Genomic DNA, 13,342 nt, shown 5'->3' with positions numbered 1-13,342 from the left:
GCAAACTTAAGGAGATGGCCTCAGAGACATCCTGGTTCAAGTATAAATTCATTTTAGCTTACACGAGCAAAATAAATGAAATTCTTCCATTAAGACTTTCAAGCTGTGTTTAGTAAAAGAGCCAGATTTTTAAAATCTTTGTGTTAACTATTTTCTTTCCAATTTACAGCAAGATTCCAATAGTAGATACAGTGCGTTGAATGTGCAGCATCAGATGTTGAAAGTGAGTAATTTAATGTTGTTCTTTGGGAATGAGGGAAAGGATTAAGTAACTTAAGTGATTAAGGACAGCTACAGAAAGTTGATTTCTATTATAATATGGTATATTAAAGTTATATTTGGCTCAAAATGATATGTAAGTATAATGCCCCATCATATTTTTACCTTTTTACAAAGAACATACTTAATTTATTATACATTTTCTTATAAATCAGACTCTCTGGTCAACTACTATTTTTGTTTTTCTCTTTATTCTTTAAGGATTTTTATTTGTTTAATTTTTATGGTGATTTCTCGTAGATATTTCCTTTATTTAAACACACTGCGGGCAGTAAACTATTCAAATGCTTCCTTTGTGCCACTAATACTTAAAAAGTCCTTTTACAGACCACTTTGAGAGAGAGAGAGAGAGAGAGAAACATCGATTGGCTGCCACCCATATGTACCCGGACCAGGGATTGAACCGCAAACTAGGTATGTGTCCTAACTGGGAGTTGAACCCACAGCCTTTTTGGTGTATGGGACTTTGCTCCAACAACTGAGCAACCCAGCCAGAACAGCAGGGCAAGTACTTTTTATTGAAACCAGAATCTTTTCTATTATCAAGAAAGCAGTACCTGAATTACAGCAGATAACCTTTCCAATGAAGGATCTGGAGACTGTAGAATTTATCTAGATTGTCATTATAGCATAGTATTATAATCAGGAGTAAGATAAGTAAGAATAATTCAGTGTACAATCAATTAATGCTTCCCCAAAAGGGAAGAATCTTTTTTTTCTCCCTTCTTTAAACTGGCTTACCAGGAAGGCTGAAAATCAAAGAAGGGAAATAAAAATATAGTTTTAGAAAAACAACAGATTGAAAGAGGAAGTCTAGACTATCCACAGAGGGTTAGTTTTTCCATTAGCTTTACCTTGTTTCCAGAGTAATTTGAGTGCCTGGGAATTTCCCCAGATCCCTCCCTTTTCCATCTCTCATGCTAACTTTTAACTTCTTATTGTTTCCATTGATGTTAAAAATTAGGAAGAATATTATTTTTGGCCATGATCCCAAACTCGTAATTTGAAATGTAAGGGAAACGGAGGTGAGCTGCACAAATTAAAAGCAACCTGAGGAACATGAAACCTCCTTCTTCATTTGTTCTCACTTTCTTGCAAGAGAAAGACTACGTTGTTGGGAAATAGACTCTGACTATAATTTAGATAATCTACATTTTTATTCAAAGTCTCATTTTTGCAGAGTCAGCATGAGGAGCTAAAGAAACAGCACAGCGACTTGGAAGAGGAACACCGCAAGCAGGGAGAAGACTTCAGTAGGACGTTTAATGACCATAAGCAGAAATACCTGCAGCTGCAGCAGGAGAAAGAGCAGGAACTTTCTAAGCTGAAAGGTATTTGGGAATCTGCTTCCAGTGGTTCTCAACCTTCTGGCCCTTTAAATACAGTTCCTCATGTTGTGACCCATCCATAAAATTATTTTCGTTGCTACTTCATAACTGTAATGTTGCTACTGTTATGAATCGTAATGTAAATGTCTGATATGCAGGATGGTCTTAGGCGACCCCTGTGAAAGGGTCATTCGACCGCCAAAGGGGTCGCGACCCACAGGTTGAGAACCGCTGGCTTAGCCCGTTCATATGGAAATAAGTGCTCATAGTAATGTTTCAATAGAACAACAGACTTTTGAATTATTTGTTGTTTGCATAGTGGTTGGTTTAGCTGTATTACATGGTCCTTTCCTAGCCACTTACTTCTTTATAACATTCCACATTTATCCTTATCTCTTTGGTTTGTTTAGGGAAGCAGAGAATAGTTAGTGTTTTTCAGTGGGCACATTGGCCAGATTGGGTAAGACAGTTCTTGCCTCTATGTGTTGGGTGTATGTGTTGCAAGACATTTGCCATCTCTGACCTCAACCCACAAACTGCCATCCATCCGTGCTCCCCAGGCCTTGCGATGATCAAAAATTGTGATGGTGAAGCATTTCTTAAAATCTTCAAGGGGAAGAAAGACTTCTGAGTGGTGGCTCATAGTGGCTTGCCATAGCTCAGGCTCTTATAGTCCGCCTGCCCTGGTGAGTCTTGGCCTCTTCAGTCACTAGCTGTGTGACCACGGGCCAGTTGTGAAATCACCACCAGCTTCATTGTCCTCATCTGTAAAACTAGGATGTTCATACACAGTATCAGCCTCGTAGGGCTGATGTGAGGATTAAATAACTTATGAAAAGCACCTAGAACAGCTGTTGGTCTGTGGTAAACCTTCAGTACATATAATTGCCATCAACATCAGCATCAGGTATTTTCGTAGTAATATGGAACAAAATGTGTCACTTCTCAAAGTGCCTGTGAGTTTTGGAAATGAGAAGTAGCACATGCTACAATTCCTATTCAGTGATTAATAAATCTTAAATAATATTAAATTTAAATAAACTATTTAAATAAGTTCAAAGTGTGAAAAATGGTTTAAAAAATACATGGTGTCTCCAAAAACAGTGGTGAAATCTGAGTAAGGTCTATAGTCTAGTTAATTGTACTTGTGCCAAACAACTTCCTGGTGTTTGGAGTAGTACACTACATTTATATACAGTGTGATCATTGAGAGAAGGTGGGTGATGGATACCTTGGACCTCTCTGTGTGTTTTTTTAAAAATATTTTTTATTTATTTCAGAGAGGAAGGGAGAGGGAAAGAGAGAGATAGAAACATCAATGATCAGAGAGAATCATTGATTGGCTGACTCCTGCACGCCCCACACTGGGGATCAAACCTACAACCCAGGCAGGTGCCCTGATGGGGAATTGAACCGTGACCTCCTGGTTCATAGGTCAATGCTCAACCACTGAGCTAAGCTGGCCGGGCAAACCTCTCTGTGTTTTGTGTTTTTTTATGCAACATTTTGTCTGTAAGTATTTCAAAATAATAAGTTTCAACAAAAAGGCTCATAGGAGGAATTAAGTAGCCACTGAGGCAAATTACAAAGGGTTAAGGTGGTCTTGATAGTTGGGCTGGGTGTCAGCAGATGATTCCCTCGAGGTGTAGACATGTAGGAGCTTTGGCTTGTTGGTGATGTGGCCAGTGGTGAGGGGTCATTAAGATAACAAAACAGCAATGCATCTATTTGACAGACCTGGAGCAGTTACTGTCTGTTGCTACGGTTACAGTGCAATGCAAGAAAAAAGGGTCCTCGCGCTTTCTGTCTGTCTGATTGTGGCAGCCAAGATTGAATGGGGGAATACAAAATAATAATGATGATAATAATAATCTATATATGTAAAAGGCTAATATGCAAAGTGTCCCCACGGGAGTTCAACCGGGAGACTGGGAGTTCTATCACTTGCTATAACATGCGCTGATGACCGGGGGACGGTGCGGAACGAAGGAAGGCCCTGCCTGGCAGCTGGCAGCAGGGGAAGGGAGGCCCCATCTGGGAGCTGGCAGCCGGGGAAAGAAGGCCCCGACAGGCAGCTGGAAGGCCCCAATCAGCCCTGATCACCGACCAGACCTAGGGACCTTACCCATGCACAAATTTCATGCACCGGGCCTCTAGTAAAAATAATAATAACCAAACAAAGGAAGAAAGACTGAGTACAGAAGCCCTCACAGAAATAGTGTAAAGCAATTATGTCAAACTCAAAGGCTAACGGCCAAATAAACAAGGTTTAAGTTTATGTGGGCCACAAAACACAAAAGCTTCAATCATAGAAACAACATAGGTTTATTTTGATTGAGACATGCTGAATACAAAGGGCTGAAATAAATAATTGTTAACATAAAATAATAGAACATTTTAATAAAAAATAATATTTTTTCTTGAAATTTAACTTACCAGACACTGAATAACTGCACAAATTAATAAGCATAATGCAAATATTTGCTGCTGGTATTAGTGGAGAGAAATGGTGCGCCTGAGTGTAAGGCACATAAGGGAAATGAATGCAACAGGATTATAGTAATCAGTCATTAGCAAACGTAGTTTGTTATTAATAATTATATATAACAGGATATTGTAAAAATTAAGTTATGAAATTTTTCTTAAAACATTTCTTACATACCATTGGCTGGGCCGCAAAAATATTTGTTGTGGGCCGCATGGTTGGACTCCCTGTCAGAAAGCACTTGCCCCGCCCTGGGAAGCCACACCTTTCAGTGTTGAGGGAAGAGACTTTGGCATAGTGGATACACTGAGCTAAGCTGAGTAAATATATTAAATTACACTGATAATAAATAAGTAGATTCTTTAAGGAAAAAGAAATAAAATTTCATAGGTGCCTGACCTGTGCTTGGCACACTTTACATAACTAGTTCATACAATTTTAGCAGTATCCCTAAAGGGCAGGTTTTCTTATGTCTACTCTGAATTTACCTCTTTCTTTGAAACAAAATCCATGTGTAGTACAGTTTTAACAAATTATATATAGAAGTAAGAAATAAGAACCATGGAAAATAGGCGGACACGTATGTGAGTTCTGCATACTAAGATAATTGGAGCCTGAACTTCCTGGCACCTAGGACAATAGGGGAAATATGGAAAGTTATAGAGGCTCTTGTTATTAGAAAGAGAGAATATCCTGATACCTTGGGGGTGGGGAGCAACAGAGACAAAATGAGAGTGAGAGCGAGAGCGAGAGAGAGGGAGAGAGAGAGAGAGAGAGAGAGAGAGAGAGAGAGGGAACAAATACTCTGCTACCAATTAACTTTTGGGAAAAATTTCTCAAAGAGACCTTAACCAACAGAGTGTGACAACACCCTGATGACACTTTTGTAAGTAATTTTCACACCAGCAGTTTTGTTTGATTATGATCTTTGATAAAGCCTGGGATAGTAAGTTAAAGGGATAGACGCAGCTCAGTAGTGGCAAACTAAGGTGTGTTGTCAAGTGGTCTTTGTAGTCTAGAGGAGAGAATTTGGAATTCCTGGGGAGATGAGCTGATAGCATATAAGCTTAGATAATTATTCTTTTCATTTGCATCAGCATAATAGCTGTCACTCAACAGATGTTTACCATGTGCGGGAACCAAGGTGAGACTCTTCATGCAGTTATCTTATTTAATTCTCATAACAACCTGTGAGGCAGGCGTCGTGTTGAGCCTAATTGAACAAATGAAGAAGTTGAGGCTGGCTAATACAGCAGAAGCATGGGCGCCCCTGCCATTGAGTTTATAGTCTGTAAGTGCTTTAAAAGCTAGCAAAGTGTGGGCACTTCAAGTGTGTGTGTTCCTATGTGTGTAGACTGAAGTCCCATCCAGCCAGGGACACGTTTATGGTCCCCTCGGATCACCAGTGGTGCTGTTTTGAACTTCGAGAAAATCCATTATTCCATGTAGATGGACAAACCAATTGGTCCCCTTGGATCACCAGTGGTGCTGTTTTGAATTTCGAGAAAATCCATTATTCCATGTAGATGGACAAACCAATCCCTGGCCACATTTTCCACCTTGTTGTCGATCTCTCCCCCAAACCAGTCACAAATCCAATGCCCCGGAGAAAGCAGGGACTTTTAATGAATGAAAATGGACAGAAAAGGTGTTGAGTGCTGGTGACTGGCACTTTCCTTCAGCGCCACGTGCCACATGGGAGAGTCAGGGCTGGTCTGCAGGGGGGTGGCTGCCACTGAGGGGCAGTTTGCTCAGCATAGTCCAGTTGGCGTCTGCTGTCCCAGTATCTCCTCTTGGAACATGAATTATATGGTCAGCCTGCCACTGCCCAGCTTTCACTGAGCATTGCACGTGAGAATCGGCCTAGTGTTGCTGGAGTCTTGATTTTGAAAATAGTGACAACTATTCAGATGTGGGAAATATATAAGCCAACATTGCAGCGGCAAAAAAATAATAGTCATTGTGGCTGCCAATTTATAACATCTAATGTCCAGATACAGGATGTGAGAGAATTGCCAAAGAGGTAAGAGCAGTAGGTCTAGAGTCTGTAAGTTGCTAAGGCTGTATCCTGAATATTAGGGCATAAGATTGGGGATGTTTTAGGACTTCACTATGATTGCTATTGTCTCACCCTGGAAAAACTTCCCTAGAACAGAGAATTTGGATCAGACAAGTACTCAATGGTAAGAGAACAAAAATGTGTTTAGAATTTTCAACAAGTAAGTGAGATTTATCTCTGTCTCTTATTTCTTGAGTTGCCTTTATGTTGAAATACCTTTTGGGGCGTTAGAAATGATTTATGCTCTGAGAAATAGGGTTTGTGCTTTTTGATAACTGTGTCCAAATTTCTAAAGAGACTCACGTCTTAGACCACCCCTGCCCATCACATTTTATTCCTAAGAGCTTGCTTATTAACAGAAATATTTCATTTTTAACTCCTGAATAATTAAAAATTCTTTACTTCTACAGTGTATAATCTGTTTACACGTATTTAAACTACTGAACCAGATTGTATTGGGATATCCAATTGAGTCCATGTCCTAACAGTATAATTTCTGTTGACTTGGAATATTATATTGTTAAAGTTCAAAATAAATCTTAAAACAAGTTATGTGAAGCTTTAGATATAAAAATATTAGAATCAAAAGCCTAAAAATTCTCAGGCTTTATGCGTGATTTTTCTTTTTCTAAAATAGAGACCGTGTACAATTTGAGAGAAGAGAATAGACAACTAAGGAAAGCACACCAAGACATACATACACAGCTTCAAGATGTCAAGGTAAACATCTAACCATGCGTTTGACAGTTTAGTGTCTGCCTGATTTACTTGTGGAATGATTTAAAAGTCATTCCATGATTGACCTGCTCTACGAATCCACACTGTTTAATTAGGGCTTTGCATAAACTGGAGTGTGCCCAATACTTTCACTACTTCTGCATCGTAAGCTAAAAAAAGATGGTCTGAAAATCCGAACATTTTCATCAGTACTGAAATGATTCTTTTGCTAGATGGTTGCATTTTAATACGCTTTTTTTTATCAACAAAGGTTTATTAATATTGAAAGATTTGTTCCTTCAGTTTTGATTTCCTTGTAAATGATTATGATATTTGGGTAGCACATTCTAGATTTTGGAATACTGCCTTAATCATAGTCGTTTCTTTACAGTGATTTTGAAACTTAACAAATGCCGCGACAACAAACAAAGAAACAAACAAATAGGCAAGCAAGCAATGTTTGGGTGGTCATCCCACTGTCAGCCAAAAAAGAATTTGCCTTAGAATGTTAAAACTCAACATGTAAAATTCTTTTTTGTGTAGCAACAGCATAAGAATTTACTCACCGAGCATGAACATCTTGTAGTGACTTTGGAAGACCACAAGAGTGCACTAGCGGCTGCACAGGTTAGAAGAGTAGCAGCCTCTCTCGGTTCTTTTTTTTTCAAGTCTGCTTAACATTTCCGAATTCCTCTGTGCATGGAGTCTCCTAAAAGCCAATCTTCAGCGAGTTCCTTAGGACCAAGCTATCCTAACCCTGAAGATCATGCATGCTTTCAAAATTCAATCAAGAGAATATGAAATAAACCTTTGACTATTTTTTGCACTGACTTTGTAGCTCACATGGCTGTTTCTACCCTGCGTCAGCCCTTCCATTCTCACTGTTTAAATCATAGAAGTTATTCCGTACATATGGTCTCTTGCCACTGTCTGACCTGTGTTGACTCCTGCTTTAGAATTTATAGGATTTTGAGAATATGAGCTGCCTAAATAAATTATTGTCAGACTATTTCATTCCTCCCTTCCTTGCTGCCAGCAGATCAGTCTACACACACTCCTTTTGGGACTAGGCTGATGTGTTGTTGGTGAAATGACAGAAGTAAGAGATCTCATGTCAATAGAGAAGGAAAAACAAGAGTTGTAAGTTGCATTTGTTCAGAGCCTAGAGCAGTCCCCGGCACACAGCAGACCCTCTCAGATGTTACTGAATGAACAAATAGGCAAGCACTGGTGCTGGACAGCTTATTAAGGCAATGCCATACGGAGCGGTTCACTAGCAGAAGTGAAGAAGGGGTTTGGCTGCTCAGTCATTATGGCTTTTCAATCATGAGGTCTTCACTTTTCTTTTCCTGGAAGAATTAAGAGGAAAGGGCAAAGGAAAACCAACCCCCTCCACTTACTAGGAGACCATATATTATTTTTTCCCTTTATAAAATTATTACAAGTATAGTATGGTGTGTCCCGGAGCCTGCACTTTTAACCTGACCCTCCCATGAACCCTAATGCACATTAATGTTTGAGAACCACAGCATTAGTGCCATCAAAAATTATATATTTAGGAGGAAGAGAAGGAAGAAAGGCTAGAATGAAGGTTTGTGTATTCCTCCATATTTACCTTAAAATATTAAAAGTATCTCTATGTGGATGTCGCTTGTTTTGTTCTTTGACCTTCAAAGTTGGTTGGCCCTTCAAAAGGGTTGTGGTAGATTTCTGGGCTGAGGGCCCCTGTTAGCCGAATGGCACACCTTTGTACAAATGACAAAGAAGCACTCCGGTGAGACAGACTTAGGAGGCAGACCTCTTCACCTCATTTTATTTTATTTGTATTTTCCCCATCACCATTTGCCCCTCTGTGCTCCCCCTGCCTTTGTGTGAATTAGAGAGAGGCAGAAAGGTGCCTCCTCCCTGGGGTGGGAAGCACCATGCAGATGCTATTTGTATTTTCCCCATCACCATTTGCCCCTCTGTGCCCCCGCCCCCTTTGTGTGAATTAGAGAGAGGCAGAAAGGCGCCTCCTCCCTGGGTGGGAAGCACCATGCAGATGTTTTGGCAACAGGAGCACCAGCGGGTTCTCGTCTCCAGCGCCCACTCTGCTGTGCACCCTGAGCGAGTCGGCCCCGTCGGGGAGGCTTGTTCAGAAAAAGATCAGTTAAGTGGAGGGCAGTCGGGAGGTACTCTAGTTGCTAAAATGTCAAGGATTTATCTGACCCATTTCATGACCCTGTAGACGGGTGGTTTGAATAATACTCTTAGGGAGCAGTTGTAGAATGAACACATCCTCCAGGTTGAGGCTGTAGAGAAACGTAGAGATTGAAAAAAAGAAACACACCACAAAACTGTGCCTGGCAGCTGGGGGGCCTGCAGAGATTCCAGAAGTTCGGCAAATCTAGGAGAGCTTGGGGGTGAGTAGAGATGGGGCTCCCCTGGCTGTCCCCGGACGTCTGGCTTAGCAGTTTCAGCGCATCAGAGGTGGGGTGAGGGTTTTCTGGTCCAGTTCCACTCTGGACCCCACTTCTTGTTCTGTGTGTGGTGGATTCGGGACAGTGGGGCTCAGCGGGTGAGGTTGAGGGGACCGAAGCTTCCCCAGCAGAACCCCCTGCCCATGATGTGGTCTGCCCCAGGCTCGAGAGCTGTCATGCCTGGATATCCGCTTGGAGAGCACGGGGAGCACAGCCAAGGACTCAGGTGAGACCCGCTCAGAACCAGGTCTGACCTCTGCTTGGAATGTGGGGAGTAGATGGGGTGGCTGGGAAACCCATACAGGGCAGGGGGTGAGCGGCAGGGCAGAGCCTGCCTCTTCTTGCCCACAGAGCAGAAGGGCAACAGGTCTCGTCTGGGCAGGAGGGTCCCCCTGACCTGGAGGAGGGCATGTCACAAGAGGTGGGCGTTCCATGGGGGATGGGGCCCAGCAGGCTGGGGAGGCCCTTTCCAGCATCCTGTTTGCCATGGTCTAGCCACAGGGCCTTCATCACGTCCAGGCAGTACTGCCGGTATTTTGGGTCCATCCCCCTCATGTTACCCTTCTCGCTCTCTCCCTAGACCAGGACAACCTGGAGCTGGAGCTGGTGCTGACGGGGTCATATGAAGACACGCAGACATCGGCCCTGGGCACAGCCTCAGCCTTCCGCTTTCACTACATGGCAGCTCAAGAGGCAGAGCTGAGAGGGCGCCTGAGGGTGGGTCTTTGGGTCTGAACTCAGGAGATTTTTCACCAACCTGGGCCCTGGGCTAGCTCCAGCTGCTCAGGCCCCTCCCTGGCCTGCCTCCTGCCACGGCCAGTCCCCTGTGGCTGTGTCAGCCTCCCCCAGTTAGGCACATGCCCTTGGCAGGCAGGAGGGTCACCAGCGCCTGGAGTGGGTGTGGGGAGGGGCTGTTACGCTATGTCTGTCTGAGCCCTTAAATGGCTCCTCCAGTGATGCTCTCAGAAAAAAATCTGATGTCGGTGCCCACAGGCCCTGCACAGCCTGGCCCCTGCCCACCTCTGCTGCCTCATTTGACCCACGTTCCCCTCATTCATGATGCTCCAGCCATAGCTTGTCTCTTCTTGCTTTTCAGACATGCCAGCGCTTTTCCTGTCCCCCTTTGTCTCCTTCCAAGGCTGCTTCCTCCTCCTCCTTTTTCTCCTCCTCCTCCTCCTCCTCCTCATTTCAGAAAGGAAGAGAGAGGGACAGAAAGATAGAAACATCAATGATGACAGAGAATCATTGATTGGCTGCCTCCTGCATGCACCACACTGGGGATCTAACCCACAACCCGGGCACGTGCCCTGACCAGGAATCGAACCCGACCTCCTGGTTCATAGGTCAATGCTCAACCACTGAGCCACACTGAGGAATTGCTGGGCTGGGAGCAAACTTTGAGAACGACTGCAGTGCTTTCTGGGAAAGACACAGTGGCTCTGCCTTTCTTCATGTGGGTTTATTTGTTTGAAAGGAGCTGCCATGGCCTGAGAATTTAAGGTTTCTTATTTTTGGGAATGACCAAGGGTATGAGTGCTAGTGTCAGGATCGGCTTTTTTGTCTTCTGGTTCTTCATGAAAACTAAGCCTTGCTTAAAACGATCTTCCAAGCAGGACCTCAAAAGTAGTGGCACCCTAATCATTAAATCTTACAAGTTGACTTTGCAGTCACAGGTGTGACCAGAAGGGACAGGGTGGTGCTCTTTCTCCGGACACAGCTGCTAACAGTGAGTGTTTGAGAAGGCTCGCCCGCGTTCTCATCTTAGAGGAGTAATTGAGTGATGGGTCTGCGGTCCTTGTGTCCTCCTGGATCCTTGTTCTCTGTCTGTGTCTCAGGTTACTACTCATTTACGAAAACACGACCAGATCCCTGGCCTGGGAATCGGTTTTATTCTCGACCCTAGTTTGGCTCACAGTCTATCAGATGAATCTTTAACGACTCAGAGCTTCCGTGTTCCCACCTGTGGATTGAAGATAGCTGTTTTCTGCTCAAACCTTTCTCACAGGGACAGTGTGGAAATAGATGACTAAGCGTTTGAGAGCACTTAGTGTTCTTGAGAGACATAAAACTAGGGCAGTAGTACATCACCCTTGTCAGATGGGTTGGTCAAATGTACATCTCCAAAGGTTGTCCTCAGATGTCCAAGAAAGGACTTTTCTCCCAGGTTTGTTTGTTTATTTATTTATTTATAAAACCCAGTTTTCCACTTATATTCCTGCTACTTTATGACGAGGCCTTCACATTTATTTCAGTTATGGGAGAGCAATCTCGCCAAAGAAGTTATTTTTTTCTGGTAAAGAAAGAGGTGGGGAGAGGAATGACATGCTCCTATTGATGTTATATCATCTCCATTTCGCCCTCTGCTCTAAGTAATGAAGATCATATAGAAATTTCTGAAACTTGCAGGGAAAACAGATTTAAATAAATTACTTTTAGAAGAGGGGTACTATTTAGACTTGTTGTTTTTCAGAGTTTTCTGTATTAACAGTGCAAAATGCAAAAGCCTTCCTCTGGTTTACAAAGAGACACCGCTTAATACATTAAAAAGGTTATATTGTTTCTGGTGTGATGGGCACTGTTTTTAGCTAGCATGGATGCCCATGAGTCAAGGCATGCTCTTTTTCTATTAGCTAATACAAAATAAACCCAGCTCATCCTCTACTTGATCTTATCCTTTTCTTTTCAAATCCTTCCTTAAGACAAAATTTACATGGGAGAGAAGTATGTCAACGTTTCATCCCTTGAAGTTCTTTTCCCCCGTTTTATTTTAAGGGAAAACAGAGGCTAGGTTGCCGCTGAGATGCGGTCAGTTACAGAGTGTACTTTCAGGTTATCTGCTCTGTTCTTCCCCAGATGCAATTTGCTTCTGCTCTATTTTATAGGTGAGCTTATGCAGTGAGGAGAGTTCACTGCAGCCATACTTTTGAGTCAGGACTGTGTATGTCTAGACTCCAGGATTATGCCCATATTGTAACCCCATAGACATGGTTATAAAGAAATAATGTCACTCCTTTCGAAAGAGAAGAGTGTCATTTCCAGGGTTGTGCTTGGCCTAGGTGTCTCGAAACAGCGATTCGTGGCAGGATCATGGAGCCGTGGCTGGAAGAACAGAGGAAACAAAACAGGATCCTCCCTCTCAGAAGGAGGCCGAACTTCAGGCAGCAGAGCTCCACCAGCCACAGGCGGAAGCCAGGGAGCCCGAGGGGCACCAGGTGGAAGAGGAACAGAGAAAGGCCCTGGAGGAGGAGGCGATGGAGCAGGTGGGGCAGGCAGAACGTCTGGAGGAGGAACACGACCCATCCCCAGAGGAGCAGGACCGGGAGTGGAAGGAACAGCGGGAACAGAGAGAAGATGGCAGGGAAGGGCACGCGCACGCAGAGGTAGGAGCGCCTCACTGCAGGTGGGCTCCCATTAGGTTTCCCTGCCTGGGATGGGGGCGTGGCTTTGATTTTAAAGAAAAAAGCTTCCATATATGGCAGTCTCTAAAATAAAAATGTGACTTTACTCAGTGTTACATGCATATACTTAACTTATCCTTCGTAATGTTAAAGCAAAGCTACTTACACACCTAAGAAGACTCTTTGGAGAAAAGAGATAGAGCTGCTGGTCTGTGTCTGTGCTGTGTGTCCACAGTGCAGGAAACGTGTGCTCATGTCCCTTTTACAGAGCCTCAGAGATGAGCACCTGCCTGGGCACCTTCCCAGTATGTGCTCAAGTCCTGTGCTCATCTTGATTTGCTATGATCAAAGGTCTCTTCTCCCTGCTCATGTACTCCCAGGTGTATGCTGGCTTTAGCCCATTCACCTTCAGTGGTTCTCAACCTTCTGGCCCTTTAAATACAGTTCCTCATGTTGTGACCCAACCATAAAATTATTTTCGTTGCTACTTCATAACTGTCATGTTGCTACTGTTATGAATCGTAATGTACATATCTGATATGCAGGATGGTCTTAGGCGACCTCTTTGCAAGGGTCGTTCGACCGCCAAAGGGGTCGCGACCCACAGGTTGAGAACC

The 13,342-nt window shown here is 43.3% G+C and overlaps 1 protein-coding gene across 1 annotated transcript in view; it reads left to right on the top strand.

The window, feature by feature from the left end:
- The window catches only part of GOLIM4 (golgi integral membrane protein 4), a 76,462-nt gene that overhangs the window by 43,874 nt on the left and 19,246 nt on the right, over window positions 1-13,342 (top strand). Inside the window, exons 4-10 of the mRNA XM_014533561.1 lie at window positions 170-223; window positions 1,460-1,610; window positions 6,789-6,871; window positions 7,412-7,495; window positions 9,490-9,553; window positions 9,908-10,044; window positions 12,384-12,707. Coding sequence (XP_014389047.1) covers window positions 170-223; window positions 1,460-1,610; window positions 6,789-6,871; window positions 7,412-7,495; window positions 9,490-9,553; window positions 9,908-10,044; window positions 12,384-12,707 — 897 coding nt within the window. The remainder of the gene's footprint in view (window positions 1-169; window positions 224-1,459; window positions 1,611-6,788; window positions 6,872-7,411; window positions 7,496-9,489; window positions 9,554-9,907; window positions 10,045-12,383; window positions 12,708-13,342) is intronic.

This window comes from Myotis brandtii, unplaced genomic scaffold (assembly GCF_000412655.1).
Source record: "Myotis brandtii unplaced genomic scaffold, ASM41265v1 scaffold99, whole genome shotgun sequence".
Taxonomy (NCBI): Eukaryota; Metazoa; Chordata; class Mammalia; order Chiroptera; family Vespertilionidae; genus Myotis; species Myotis brandtii.
Note: the sequence above shows the minus strand (reverse complement) of the source record. Positions and strands in the feature narration are given on the sequence as shown.